Source organism: Dendrobates tinctorius, unplaced genomic scaffold, assembly GCF_039654945.1.
Source record: "Dendrobates tinctorius isolate UK_male_01 unplaced genomic scaffold, ASM3965494v1 ptg000069l, whole genome shotgun sequence".
Lineage (NCBI taxonomy): Eukaryota > Metazoa > Chordata > Amphibia > Anura > Dendrobatidae > Dendrobates > Dendrobates tinctorius.
In genome coordinates, this window is record NW_027361737.1 from 26,830,590 (window position 1) to 26,845,000 (window position 14,411).

Here is a 14,411-nt window from a genome sequence, read left to right on the forward strand (position 1 = left end):
TTTTCTTTTTTTTTTTTCTTTAGACTATAATGCACTGGTACATAAAGAGGTACCTGTATACACGCTTTGCAGTGATGAGGCAGTGACCCAAGAAAAGTTCTAAAGTAAACGTGGTTTAATGTCCAAACTCACAAAAACAGCACAAGGTATCCTCCACATCTGTTATGAATGGGTCACCGAGGAGGAAAAAACCTAAACAAGCTAGGCCCCAGAAAAACCAGAGAGGTTGGTAACTATGCAGATTGCAGATCCCTGATCCTAACCACACAACTAGCAGCAGCCGTGGAGCGTACCTACGATGAACCTAGACGCCTCGTCACGGCCGGAGGACTAAATAAGCCTAAAGCAAGAAAAGGGGAAAACTAACTGCCCCAGAGCAGACCCCAAAGGAATAGACCCACACATGTATTGACAGTGAAACAAGATGAAAACACAAACACAGGCAGGAAAATAGGCTGAGCAAACAATGGGGCCCAAACTAACTAGAAAGGAAAAGGAAAGACACTGTCTGCAATCTGCCCAAAACCCTACAAAATAATGTCCAACACTTCTGATAACAAAATTTACCCTGAAGTCACTAGACTTCTCCCACTATATCAGCACTCTTAAATATTCTGAGACAGAGCAAAAAGAGGCCAATCTAATAAGGGACAAAAAGCAAATTGGCAAATACAGCTAAATAAGAGTGGAAATTCAGCACAGCCCCAGCCGGGGCTGGCTGACCACACAAAAAACTGAATAGAACAACAAAATCAAGTGTGAACATTAGCAGAAAAACTTAGCTTGAGCTGACTGGAACAGAGCTGAGAACCAAGACCTGACAAGCAGAAGGAATCACCAGAACCAGAGTAGGGCGTCGGCTGTCTTAAATCCAATCTGAGATTCCTGAGGTCCAGTCGTCATCCTCATTATCAGGTGGCAGAGCTCTACTGATTAAATCGGCCTCACTACCTCCTGTTACCACCAGAGGGAGCCTGGAAGGAGAACTTACAACTGGTAGACCAGAAAATGAACTCACAACACACATCACTGCCAGGAAAATAAAACAATCCGTATCCGTAGGCGACTGCACCGCCGTGTACTCTGAGGGTGCCAGGCATGTTGGCTCCACTGGACTCTGTGTTGCTTCACACAAGTAGTGCTCTGCAGAGTCACCTGCTCTGCATGCTTGCAACACCAAAACTGACAGACCCAAACCCTTTACTGAAGGGTTCTTAACAGGAATCTGTGCCCATGGGCCACATGGAAAGCCGGGCCGGGGGAGGAAACGGACTGCCCCACTACCTTCCTGTAGTCAGTTTAAAAAATAAAAGCCCATGGCTGTTTTTTTTTTTTTTTAAATCTGCCTTGGACAAATAGCTTGTCCAAGACTAACACTCACTTCTGTTCTGCATTGTAATCACAGCTACGCCTGCGACTGCAATGAACTCCCGCGGCCTCAATGCTTCTTTGCGCATTTTGCGGGACACATACCGACCCTCACATATGACCCGCCCGGTCACTGCCTCAACACCAATACAATACTTCAGTCAGAAGAAGTTCTGTTCTACAGAACAGTGCAGCGTGAGGCTCACGGTTAGTGTTTCTGCCTTTCATATTACATGTCCTGTGATTGAGTCCTGCAAAGAACATCTACAACAATCATTAAATCTACTGAGCGCAGTCAGAGTGATGTGGACGGGCCAGGGACCCTTCCCCTGAGACTGAGGCAAAGGGTCTACATTGGGAGATGACAGCATTGTCTGGTCTCAGAAACAATATAACGCAGAGAATACAACATCAAGGTATAGATCAGGTCCTGTTTGAGCTCTCTTGCCCCCACAGGCGGAACCTGCTGCACCAGTGGTACGTCTGACACTGCATAGATGAGTTATATACCATTAGCTATACAAATAGATCCCCAAATATACATGTCACTGGCAACTGTACAGAAAGACTTCCAGACTAGACCCAAATACCTTCAGGTTGTGAATGATATCGATCCTCTTATTTTGGTTGTCTTTGAAATGTATTTGGACTCTTACAGGAAATTCACCCCATCCTCTGCGCGTTAAGTGGAAAGGGGGCTCCCTAAAGACAAACAAAGTTTCATAGAACAATTGCAATAGTATTACATAGGCATAAAATGGAGTAAAACCCCCATACACTTTAGATCGCCATCAGCTGAATGATCATTGGGCTAACACATACACAGGAGCGCTCGCTATTCTCTCTCCTGCGTTCTCCGTAAGAAAGCAGCAGCCAGACTCCTCTGATGGCGGCTTTTCTCACCGAGAACAAAAGGATTGGAGGTCTGAAATCGGACATGCCGGATCATTATTTCCCTCGACGTCATCTGCCAAGGGCCCCATAAAGTAAGGCTGGTGGTAGAAGCCTGTCAATATGGGCGAGCTCAACCGGTTTGTTTAATATGTACAGTGGCCTTAATAAGAAAGTACTCACAAGTACTTCTTGAAGATCTTCCAAAAGGATCAGCATGTAGTTATTCATCCACTAGATTCTTATCCAAACATCACACAATCAAGCACATTTACAAGAGGATAGTTGGGGAGACTGGCCCATCATTAAATAAGACCTGGTGACTAGTCAGCTCTACGCAAAAATCTTTAGGACTACTATAAAAAAAAAAATGTAATTTTTTATTGAATTTTAAGAGGTAAAATTTCAAGAAATGTTTGTCCTAAAACTCACTTGACTTCTACAAGGTCATTGGGTTTGTAGCTTGGGTGCAGAAAGAACCAAACCTTCTTCACAAAATGATCAATGCTGGGCTCCTTTCTAGAGCCCCTCACATAAATCATCCACTTGTGAGTAGATTGATCATTTTCTTCTCTCTTGTCTGGAGGAATGTACCTTAAAAGAAAAAGATTAAGATAACGAGGATTTGCATAATCCACAATCACAGTGTACTATTAGTATACAATGAAATATGATGGAAGTATATATTTTACAGATTAGATTTTAATCACCATGTGGCTTGTACATCAATTATAAACTCCAATCTGGTGCAGTATTTTTATTGTTTAAAGTTGAAATGCAGTATTTGAAATCAGTACTTGGGCAATCAGAAAGTTGGCATAAAACCAATCACCAGGTTATATTACCAAAGCGGAAGTTACTCTTTTCAGTGGCTCTCTATTGTGCTTAAAGGGCAACAAAATTAGGAAACCTATTCCGACCTACAAAGGCAATATGCAACAGTAATCCCGCAACCTGCCAAGGACACTTGCTGCAGTTTAGAACTCAGTTCGCTATCACACTAAAGGCCATAAATTAGCTATAAAATTATAACAAATTTGTCCGTCTTTGGTAACACTGGATTCTATTTAGAGATTCTCCCAACTTCCAATCCCTACTTTCAACATAAGACCTAAAATAAAAACTCTGTATACCGCTGCACGCCGGATGTAAACTGACTGCTCCCTTCCCTACTCACATCCTCCCATTCCCCCTTATATCATCCCATCCCCCCCCCCACCCATCCTCACATTTCTCCCATTCAGAAACTGAATCCAAAGATGTATTACTTAGGTTACTGGATGCGGCCGTTCTGACTAAATCAGAGCTTTTAGATTTAGGTCGAAGCAATGCTGTGAGAGCTGCTCCCGCCCATACCAGGCTCTGTATATACAAGGTCCTTAGACAGTGAGGTGCTTATCACAGAAATGGGAGGGGGTTTTGCCAGACTAGTGTAATCTCTTAGTGCGCTGACGTCACATAGGTGAAAAGAGTTCATTGGCTGTGAACTGGCAGGACCTGTCTGACAGCACAGCAAACAGGAGAACCTTCTAAGCTTGTGGTGTTCTCAGACAGGGAATAGGAGTTCACAGGAAGACACTGAGCACACGCTGCTCAGTGTCTCTGCTAGATGACAGGCTGTATGGTCACAGCATGCAACAATGCAGCCTGCCATCTAGATGTAGCAGAGCTAGACCCGCTGTAGGACTGATAGATTATCTCGGCGGAAAGGTGAGGAATATTGTTGTTTTTTTTTTTTTTTAACTCTTTTGTAGATGACAATGGCGTTCGTGGAATGGGCGATGCAGAAAGTATGGTTTAATTAACATTTATTAAAGGAGTCCATGTCATTCTTTCAATTAAAGGACTTTTTTCTGGGTGTGTATTATTATACACCATGACTATGGGGTTAGTAACAGAGGCTCCTTATTGATGCCTCTCCATTACTAATCTCTGGGCTTGATGTCATTGAAAATACACAGGTGACATCATCACCCCACCCCCAACCATCACCCCAATTGCCATCGCTATAGGGAAAGTGGGAAGAGCGAGGCCAAGTGCCAGAATTAGAGATGCGCCATTTCTGGGGTGCTGCTGGGACCTGATATTTTTAGCCTGGGGGGGGGGGGGGCAGTATCCATGGCACCTTTGTAGGCCATTAATATCAGCGCACAGCTGTCTGCATAGCCTTTGCTGGTTATTAATTATAGGAGGACCCTACCTCATTTTTTTTAGCATCCCCCATTTTAATAGCCAGTAAAGGCTAAGTATACAGCTGTGAGCTAATAGTAATAGCCTGGGAATCTCCATGGGTATTACCCCCTTCCCAGGCTATAAACATCATCCCCAGCCGTTGGCTTTCCCTCTGCTGGTTAAGAAAATTAAGCGCGAGCCCATGCCAGTTTTTTCAGAAAAAGAGTCTTTTATTAATTAACCCCTTTCCGACATCGGGCGTAATCGTACGCCGATGTCAGGCTCCCCCTGTTTGGTGCAGGCTCCAGCGCTGAGCCTGCACCCTTCCAGCCACATGACAGCTGATATATACAGCTGACATGTACCCGCAACAGCCGCGGGTGGAATCACGATCCACTCATGGCTCTTAACCCGTTAAATGCCGCTGTCAATCTCTGACAGCGGCATTTAACTCGAACTTCCGGCAAGCGCGCTGGAAATACTGCCCATCGGTGAATCCGTCACGTGATCGCGAGTCACAGATGGGTTGGCATGACAACCAGAGGTCTCCAGCAGACCTCTATGGTTGTCATAGCTAAATTGCTATGAGCGCCGCCCACTGGTTGGCGCTCATAATAAGTGAGCATTTCTGCTACATACAGGCGATCTGATCATCCGATCAAAGTACTGCAGCTTCCAGTCTCCCATGGAGACTATTGTTAAATGCAACAAAAAAAAATAAAAAAATAAAAAGTTCAAATCACCCCCCCTTCAAAATAAACTAAAAATAAAAAAAAAAATCAAATATACACATTTGGTATCTCCGCATTCAGAATCACCTGATCCATCAATATAAAAAAAGAATTAACCCAACTGTTAAATGGCGTAACGAGAAAAAAAAAGTCAAAACGCCAGAATTACGTCTTTTTGGTAGCCGCATCATTGCATTAAAATGTAATAACGGGCGATAAAAAGAATGTATCTGCACCAAAATGGTATTATTAAAAACATCAGCTCGGCATGCAAAAAATAAGCCCTCACCCAACCCCAGATCACAAAAAATGGAGACGCTACGGGTATCAGAAAATGGTACAATTTTTTTTTTGCAAAAAAATTTTGAATTTGTTTTCACGGCTTAGATAAAAAAGAATCTAGACATGTTTGGTGTCTATGAATCCTTAATGACCTGGAGAATCATAATGGCAGGTCAGTTTTAGCACTTAGTGAACAAGGTAAAAAAAAACAAAAAAAAAAAAACACACAACACAACATGACTGTGGGATTGCACTTTCTTGCAATTTCACCATACTTGGAATTTTTTTCTCCATTTTCCAGTACACGATATGTTAAAACCAATGAAGTCGTTCAAGAGTACAACTCGTCCCGCAAAAAAACATGGCCATTTTGATGAAAAAATAAATAAAGTTATGGCTCTGGGAAAAGAGGAGCAAAAAAATGAAAATGCAAAAACAAAAATACCTCTGTTCGTTAAGGGGTTAAATACATGTACAGTAAGCTGCACACCCTGTAGTAATTGTATTTGTCACTGACATGTATATACCTATTCTATTTGTAGTTACTGTATGCAATCCATCTCTTCTATCCTGTCGGCTCCTGCAGTGATTTTACAGTACATGGCAGATAAATTGCCAGCTTTTCTTCTATGTAATATATATATACGTGTGTGTGTGTGTGTGTGTGTGTCACTGACATATCTCTATATAAAAAACTGAATGTGTGTGTGTGTGTGTGTGTGTGTGTGTGTGTGTGTGTGTGTGTGTGTGTGTGTGTGTGTGTGTGTGTGTGTGTCGCCAACCAATCACGAAGCATCTTTCATTTCAACAGAGATGTTCAAATGAAGATGAGCTATGACTGGTTGCTTTGAGCAACAGTTTTCCTTGCAACCAATCACTAAGCATCTCTCATTTCACCAGAGCTGGTTAAAAGAAGCTGAGCTGTGATTGGTTGATATGAGCAAGTTTTCCCACTTGACAACACCTCAGCAGACACTGACATGGTGGGAGAAATCTAGCATCCCTGGGAACATAAGCTCCCAGTCATTGTCTGTCCCCCAGAAAGGAGCACAGAGCACATGACAGAAATGAATCCCCCCTCCTGTGCCCATATACACATCCACCATCATATAGGCACATCTTCCCTCTTAAAGGGATCATTGGTATGGAAGTCAGAGCAAATCCATCCGGTGCTTTGTTTTGACCCCAGGCCTCTCTTAAAGGGATCTTCGGTATGGAAGTTAGGACCGTTCCACTCAGCAATGTGGTTCTGACCCCAGTTTCTCTTAAAGGGATCATTGGTATGGAATTTAGGGCAAATCCATTCTGCGCTTTGTTACTGACCCCAGGCCCTTCTTAAAGGGATCTCTGGTATGGAAGTCAGGGCAATTGCCTTCATATGCACAGGTACTGACCCCAGGTTCTCTTAGGGTGGTTTCACATTAGCGCTTTTTAAGCGCACGCATGGCCGGGGGTAGCTCCGCCCCGAGCCGGCTCTCTGCCCGGCGTGCCCGCCCCTTGCTTGTAGCGCCGCCTCCTAGCGCACAGCGGCGCCTGCGATCGGCGTACCCTATCTTTAGCATAGGGTGCGCAGATCGTGCGCAGGCCGTGCGCTAGTTGCGCTTTGACCTGCGCTGCGCACTTTTGACGGTGCGCCGTGCGCGCCAAAATCAAACTTTTCGGATTTTGGCGCGCACGGCGCACCGTCAAAAGTGCGCAGCGCAGGTCAAAGCGCAACTAGCGCACGGCCTGCGCACGATCTGCGCACCCTATGCTAAAGATAGGGTGCGCCGATCGCAGGCGCCGCTGTGCGCTAGGAGGCGGCGCTACAAGCAAGGGGCGGGCACGCCGGGCAGAGAGCCGGCTCGGGGGCGGAGCTACCCCCGGCCGTGCGTGCGCTTAAAAAGCGCTAATGTGAAACCACCCTTAAAGGGATCTCCTGTATAGAAGCTATGGTAAATCCCTCAGCGCACTGATTCTGACCCCAGGGTTCAATCAAAGGGATCATTGGTATGCAAGTCAGGGCAAATCCACTCAGCGCTCTGGTTCTGATCCCAGGCTCTCTTGAAGGGATCCCCGGTATGGAAATTAGGGCAATTCCACTCAGCGCTCTGGTTCTCACCCCAGGCCTCTCTTAAAGGGATTCCCGGTTTGGAAGTTAGGATGGTTCCACTCAGCGGTCTGGTTCTGATCCCAGGCTCTCTTAAAGGGATCCCAGGTATGGAAGTTAGGGAAAATCCACTCTGCACTTTGGTACTGACCCCAGGCCTCTCCTAAAGGGATCTCCGGTATGGAAGTTATGGTAAATCCCTCAGTGCTCTGATTCTCACCCCAGGCTTCTATTAAAGGGATCATTGGTATGGAAGTCAGGGCAAATCCACTCAGCACTCTGGTTCTGACACCAGGCCTCTCTTAAAGGGATCCCCGGTATGGAAGTTAGGACCATTCCACTTAGCGCTCTCTGGCTCTGACCCCAGGCTGACGGGATGATGTGGGATATTAGGGGTAGTTGTCCGATGGCTCTGGCTGACAGGATGATGTGGGATATTAGTGGTAGTTGTCCGGTGGCTCTGGCTGACAGGATGATGTGGGATATTAGGGGTTGTCGTCGTCGTCGTCCGGTAGCTCTGGCTGACGGGATGATGTGGGATATTATAGTGAATGTGGCTATGCGGCGTGAGCGGGGCACTACACTCTCTATATATATATTATATATATTTTGTGATGAAGGAGCAGCCGCCATCTTGGATATGGGGCCACATGTCTGAGCTTGGCATCCATTTTGGTCTAAGTTCAGGAATTACAGGCAGCTAACGGCTTCTATACCCCCAGGTGCTGTGTACTTACTAAATACATGCAGGATTTAGTGTTCCAATGCTAAATAGCCAGGGCCATTGGTGTGATAATTAGGATAGGCCCAAAACAGAGCTTCAAAGCTCAGGTAGGGAGCTGTGCCAGCAGGGGGCCGGAAAAAAGCCTAGAGCTTCAATTAGAATGTACCTGCTAGCAGACACAGGAATATACGTCCTGTGTGTGTACCAGACGCTTTGGCTCCATCCTAGGAGCATGGATTATTAGCCAACCCTCTGACACAGGGGGAGGAACCTAGCGTGTTTAAGGACTACCAGCCCCTGGAAGATATTCAGTCTTTCACACAGAAGATCTAGACAATGACGATCTAAGAAGGACCTGGGGACAGACCTGCCAAGGGGAGCAGCGGCCCATGCTTTGGGGGTCTGTCCGGCAACTAAGATTCTTGTACCTGTGGACTGCAGAGCTCCCCAGCACCCACATGACCCTACAATCTGGTAAATTGGCCTCCAGCTTAATATCTTAAGTCTTGTACCCTTATTGTTATATCTTTTCTCTGACTGCAAATTTACTGTATATTTCTGTAATTATCTAGTGCGCCCTTAAGGCAATTAAACTATAAACTTAATCTTGGGCTGATGCTTTTACTCTGATCACGAATCTTAGAACCCCCAGCGGGTAACAGGACCTCCTCCCCGGCGACCATTTGCTCTAGGTGCAGTTCCCTTACTGACCTGAGAGCCAGAGGGGGCGCCAGAGAGCTGTGGCAGAGGCTTCCAAGGTCCGGGCGGAGGACTTCCCCCTGCTTGAAAAGGATGGAGACCTGGATTCCATTCTGCTGGCCTTTGAAAGAACCTGCCTTCAACACCATCTGGCCCTGGATCAGTGGGCAAGGTACCTGACCCCCCGTTTGAGGGGTAAGTCCCTGGAAGTTTAGGGGGACTTACCTGCCGGGGAGGAGCAGGACTACAACAGCATCAAGGGGGCACTGATCAAGCACTACAACCTCACCCCGGAGTCGTACCGCAGGAAGTTCTGGAGCCTGCAGCGGGGCTCAAAGGACACCTGGACCGACCACATGCGGGCACTGCTGAGAGCTGCAGAGCACTGGACCTCGGGTCTAGAGCTCACCACCCGCCAGGAGGTCCAGGAACTGTTTGTCACGGAGCAGTTCTTGTGGAACTGCCCAGAGGACCTCCAGCAGTTCCTCCGTGACCGGAAACCAAAGGAGGCTTCTGCTACAGCCGCCCTGGCAGACGAGTATGCCAACAACAGGGCCTATGAGCCGAAGAAGCCTGCCAGCAGCACCTGGAGAGGGGGTAAGCCCAGTCCTGCCCCTGTGCCCCCAGCCCCCAGAGTGCAAGGGGTGTACCCCCCTGCTGCCCTCTCCAGGCCAGGAGCAGAACCCAGACGTTGTCAACATTGCATCCAGCTGGGACACTTTAAGGCTGCGTGTCCCCAGCACCATAAGGCCCCATCCCTGTCCCAGAAACCGTCCACTGTTTTGTGTGTGGGATGGGGTGGTGGGAGGTCCCTGGACAATTACCAACCCGTCACCATCGGCCGCTCAGCGGTCATGGGACTGCGGGACACAGGCGCTGAAGGAACCCTGGTACGTCCTGAGGTGGTGTCCCCTCAAGACTTGGTGCCTGGGAAAACCCTTTCCATCTCCAGAATTGGAGGTGTTGAACCGGCGCTGCCCGTCGCCAAGGTGTTTTTGCACTGGGGCGCCGGGAGGGGAATGCGGGAGGTGGGAGTCACACCAAATATTCCTGCCAATGTGTTGCTTGGGACCAATTTGGGGCGGCTAGTGTCTCAGTATGTGGCCACTGAACCCCCAAGTCCGGCTCCCCAAGAATGTCATGACCCTACTGTGACTGCCAATGCTAATGTATTGAATGTGCCTCCAACAATGGAGGTGGGAGTAATGCCAAATTTTCCTGCCAATGTGTTGCTTGGGACCGATTTGGGGCGGCTAGTGACTCAGTGGGTGACCACTGAACCCCCAAGTCCGGCTCCCCAAGAATGTCATGACTCTACTGTAAATGCTAATGTTAATGTGTTGAATGTGCCTCCAACAGTGGGGGGAGTGAAACCTGATGGTAAGCCATGCACTGACACTACACACACAGGGCTCACAGTGAGGACACGTGAGAAGCCTGCAGGGGAGAGCTCAGAGGTGGAGGGAGGGGCTGCTATGGGCAGTGTAGGGCCCCTAAGTGAATCCAGCCTGCTGAGTCGAGGGCCTCTGCAGAAAGAGGAACAGGCCATGGGGGGAGGGGGCGTCCCGGGAGAGGAGCCACCAGGTAAGACCCCAGGGCAGGAGTTCCCCACATCCGGGATGTCAGGAGGCCAGGGAAGTCTGCCTGACCCAGCGACTTGGTCGGGGGCCGAGGGGAAGCAGGCGCTACCTGTGGTCTCAGTGGTCGTGGCCGCTGTTACCAGGAGTAGGAGCGCCGGAGCCCAAGGAGCCTCGCGGAGGTCCGACGGTTCCCCTCTCTCCGACCAAGTGGCTGCTGAGTCAGACAGCGGCCAGGAGACAGATCCCGGGGAGCTGACAGGAGGTGGCAGTTTCGTCAATTCTTTCCACATCGAGTCAGGGATTTCAGGCAGCGTTGGAAGCTGACGCTAGCTTGAAAGTTCTCAAGGAGCAGGCGGCACAGCCTCCCCTGGAGTCCGACCGCGAGTGGTCTGGGACCAGGGACGGCTGTACCGGGTAACGGTCCAGCAGGGTTCACCGGAGGCGTGGCCCAGGGACCGACAGTTAGTGGTACCCTATCCATTCAGGGCAGAATTGTTGCGGATCGCACACGAGATTCCCATGGCCGGACACCTAGGGATCGCTAAAACCAGGGCCAGGCTAGCTCAGCATTTCTACTGGCCAGGAATGAGGACCGAGGTGATTGCCTACTGCCGTTCGTGTGACACCTGTCAGAGGGTGGGGAAGGCGGGGCGGCGCCCCAAAGCCCCACTGGTAACTCTGCCCATCATCGAAGAGCCTTTCTCGAGGGTGGCTGTGGATCTCATTGGACCTCTGTCCACTCCCAGCCGCTCCGGGAAATGCTTCATACTAACGGTAGTGGACTATGCCACCCGGTACCCGGAGGCGGTAGCTTTGTCGTCCATTCGGGCCGACAAAGTGGCCACTGCCTTACTGGAGATTTTCTCCAGAGTGGGGTTTCCCCAGGAAATGCTCACCGACCGAGGGACCCAGTTCATGTCGCAGCTCATGGAGTCTCTCTGTAAGCAGGTACAGGTGCAACATCTGATAGCCAGCCCGTACCACCCACAGACCAATGGCCTGTGTGAGCGGTTCAATGGCACCTTAAAGCAGATGCTGAAGATGTTGGTCGACTCCCACGTGAGAGACTGGGAGCGGTATCTCCCACACCTGCTGTTTGCCTACCGAGAGGTCCCACAGGCCTCAACAGGGTTCTCCCCCTTTGAGCTCCTGTATGGGTGACGTGTACGGGGGCCCCTTGCTCTGGTGAAGGAAGCATGGGAAGGGGATTTGGCTACCCCTGGAGTGTCGGTCATTGAGTATGTCGGGCTGGTGCATGACAATATGGCCCAAGCCCAGGCTGACCAGAAGCAGTGGTACAACCAGAATGCTTGTGAGCGGACCTACGAGGTGGGTCAAAAGGTGTGGGTACTGGTCCCCGTACCTCAAAACAAGCTTCAGGCGGCCAGGGAGGGTCCACACCTCGTGCACCAGCGGCTCAACGCTGTCACCTATCTGGTCACCCTGGACCACGCCCGTGGAAGGAAGAAGGCCCTCCACGTGAACATGATGAAGGCCCATCATGAGCGGGAGGCTTGTGCCCACCCAGTGTGCAACCTTCCCGAGGAAGGAGAGGTAGAAACCCTGCGGGATCTGCTCACCAAAGCCAAGGCGGGTGGATCCATCGAGGATGTGGGGGTTGGCCACCAGCTCTCGGAGGAACAACGTTCCCAGCTGAGGGTCACCCTACACCCCTTTAGGGAGCTGTTCAGCAGCCTGCCCAGAAGGACTGAGACAGCCGTCCATGACGTGGACACCGGCAATCACCCCCCGATCCGGCGTTCAGCATATCAGGTCTCTCTTGAGGTGCAGCAGCACATGCGCCAAGAGATAGACGAGATGCTGAAGCTGGGGGTGTTCCAAGTGTCCAATAGTGCGTGGGCTTCGCCTGTAGTCCTCGTCCCTAAAAAAGACCAAACTACGCGGTTCTGCGTGGACTACCGGGGGCTCAACGCTGTGACGGTCACGGTCACCGATGCGTACCCAATGCCGCGCATCGATGACCTGCTCGATCGGCTGACCGGGGCCAAGTACCTGACCATCATGGATCTGAGCAGGGGGTGTTGGCAGATTCCCCTGACCCCTGAGGCACGGAAACTCTCTGCCTTCATCACCCCATTCGGACTGTACTAGTCCACGGTGATGCCATTCGGCATGAAGAATGCCCCTGCCACTTTTCAGAGGATGGTCAACGCCCTGCTCGAGGGACTGGAAGGGTATGCGACCGTGTACCTAGACGACATCGCCATCTTCAGTCCCACCTGGGAAGATCACCTAGAGCACCTGGCACAGGTGCTCGGGCGGATCCAGTGAGCAGGCTTGACCATTAAGCCCGAAAAGTGCCAGCTGGGTATGAGTGAGGTCCACTACCTGGGGCACCGGGTAGGTGGGGGAGCTCTAAAGCCAGAGCCCGGAAAGGTGGATGCCATCGCATCCTGGCCCACCCCCAGGACCAAGAAGCAGGTGATGTCCTTGTTGGGGACAGCCGGGTATTATAGGTTTGTTCCACACTATAGTGCCCTGGCCAAGCCCCTGACGGACCTCACCAAGAAGAGGCTGCCCGTCGCAGTCGACTGGACAGTCGCCTGCGAGACAGCTTTCCAGGTGCTCAAGACCGCCCTTTCTAGTTCTCCTGTACTACAGGCAGCTGACTTCACGCAGCCGTTCGTAGTGCAGACCGATGCCAGCGACTTCGGCCTCGGTGCTGTGCTCAGCGAGGTCGACACTACGGGCCATGAACACCCCGTTCTGTACCTGAGCCGGAAGCTCCTGCCGAGGGAAGTGGCCTATTCCACGAAGGAGAAGGAACGTCTGGCAATTGTGTGGGCCCTGCAGCGTCTGCAGCCATACTTGTACGGATGCCAATTCACCGTGGAAACAGACCACAACCCCCTCAGCTGGTTACACACGGTCTCTGGGACGAATGGGAGGTTGCTACGCTGGAGCCTCTCTCTCCAACAGTATCACTTCACCATTCGCCACAAAAGAGGCAGGGACCATGGTAACGCTGATGGGCTGTCCCGGCAAGGAGAGGGTGCAGAAGGGCGCATGGGGGATCACAGGAATGTGATACCCCCTAGCGCCCTCTAAAGCAGGGAGGTGTGATGAAGGAGCAGCCGCCATCTTGGATATGGGGCCACATGTCTGAGCTTGGCATCCATTTTGGTCTAAGTTCAGGAATTACAGGCAGATAACGGCTTCTATACCCCCAGGTGCTGTGTACTTACTAAATACATGCAGGATTTAGTGTTCCAATGCTAAATAGCCAGGGCCATTGGTGTGATAATGAGGATAGGCCCAAAACAGAGCTTCAAAGCTCAGGTACGGAGCCGTGCCAGCAGGGGGCCGGAAAAAAGCCTGGGCTTCAATTAGAACGTACCTGCTAGCAGACGCAGGAATATACGTCCTTTGTGTGTACCAGACGCTTTGGCTCCATCCTAGAAGCATGGATTATTAGCCCACCCTCTGACACAGGGGGAGGAACCTAGCGTGTTTAAGGACTACCAGCCCCTGGAAGATATTCAGTCTTTCACACAGAAGATCTAGACGATGACGATCTAAGAAGGACCTGGGGACAGACTTGCCGAGGGGAGCAGCGGCCCATGCTTTGAGGGTCTGTCCGGCAACTAAGATTCTTGTACCTGTGGACTGCAGAGCTCCCCAGCACCCACATGACCCTACAATCTAGTAAATTGACCTCCAGCTTAATATCTTAAGTCTTGTACCCTTATTGTTATATCTTTACTCTGACTGCAAATTTACTGTATATTTCTGTAATTATCTAGTGCGCCCTTAAGGCAATTAAACTATAAACTTAATCTTGGGATGATGCTTTTACTCTGATCACGAATCTTAGAACCTCCAGCGGGCAACAGGACCTCCTCCCCAGCGACCAT

General features: G+C 50.0%; 1 protein-coding gene across 3 annotated transcripts in view; it reads right to left on the minus strand.

The window, feature by feature from the left end:
• YEATS2 (YEATS domain containing 2) overlaps positions 1 to 14,411 on the minus strand; it is a 112,221-nt gene that overhangs the window by 84,491 nt on the left and 13,319 nt on the right. For all 3 annotated transcript variants that reach the window (XM_073581258.1, XM_073581257.1, XM_073581256.1), the window contains 2 exons: positions 2,692 to 2,853; positions 1,959 to 2,070 (listed from right to left, as the gene is read on the minus strand). In XM_073581258.1, the coding sequence (XP_073437359.1) occupies positions 1,959 to 2,070; positions 2,692 to 2,853 (274 nt within the window). The remainder of the gene's footprint in view (positions 1 to 1,958; positions 2,071 to 2,691; positions 2,854 to 14,411) is intronic.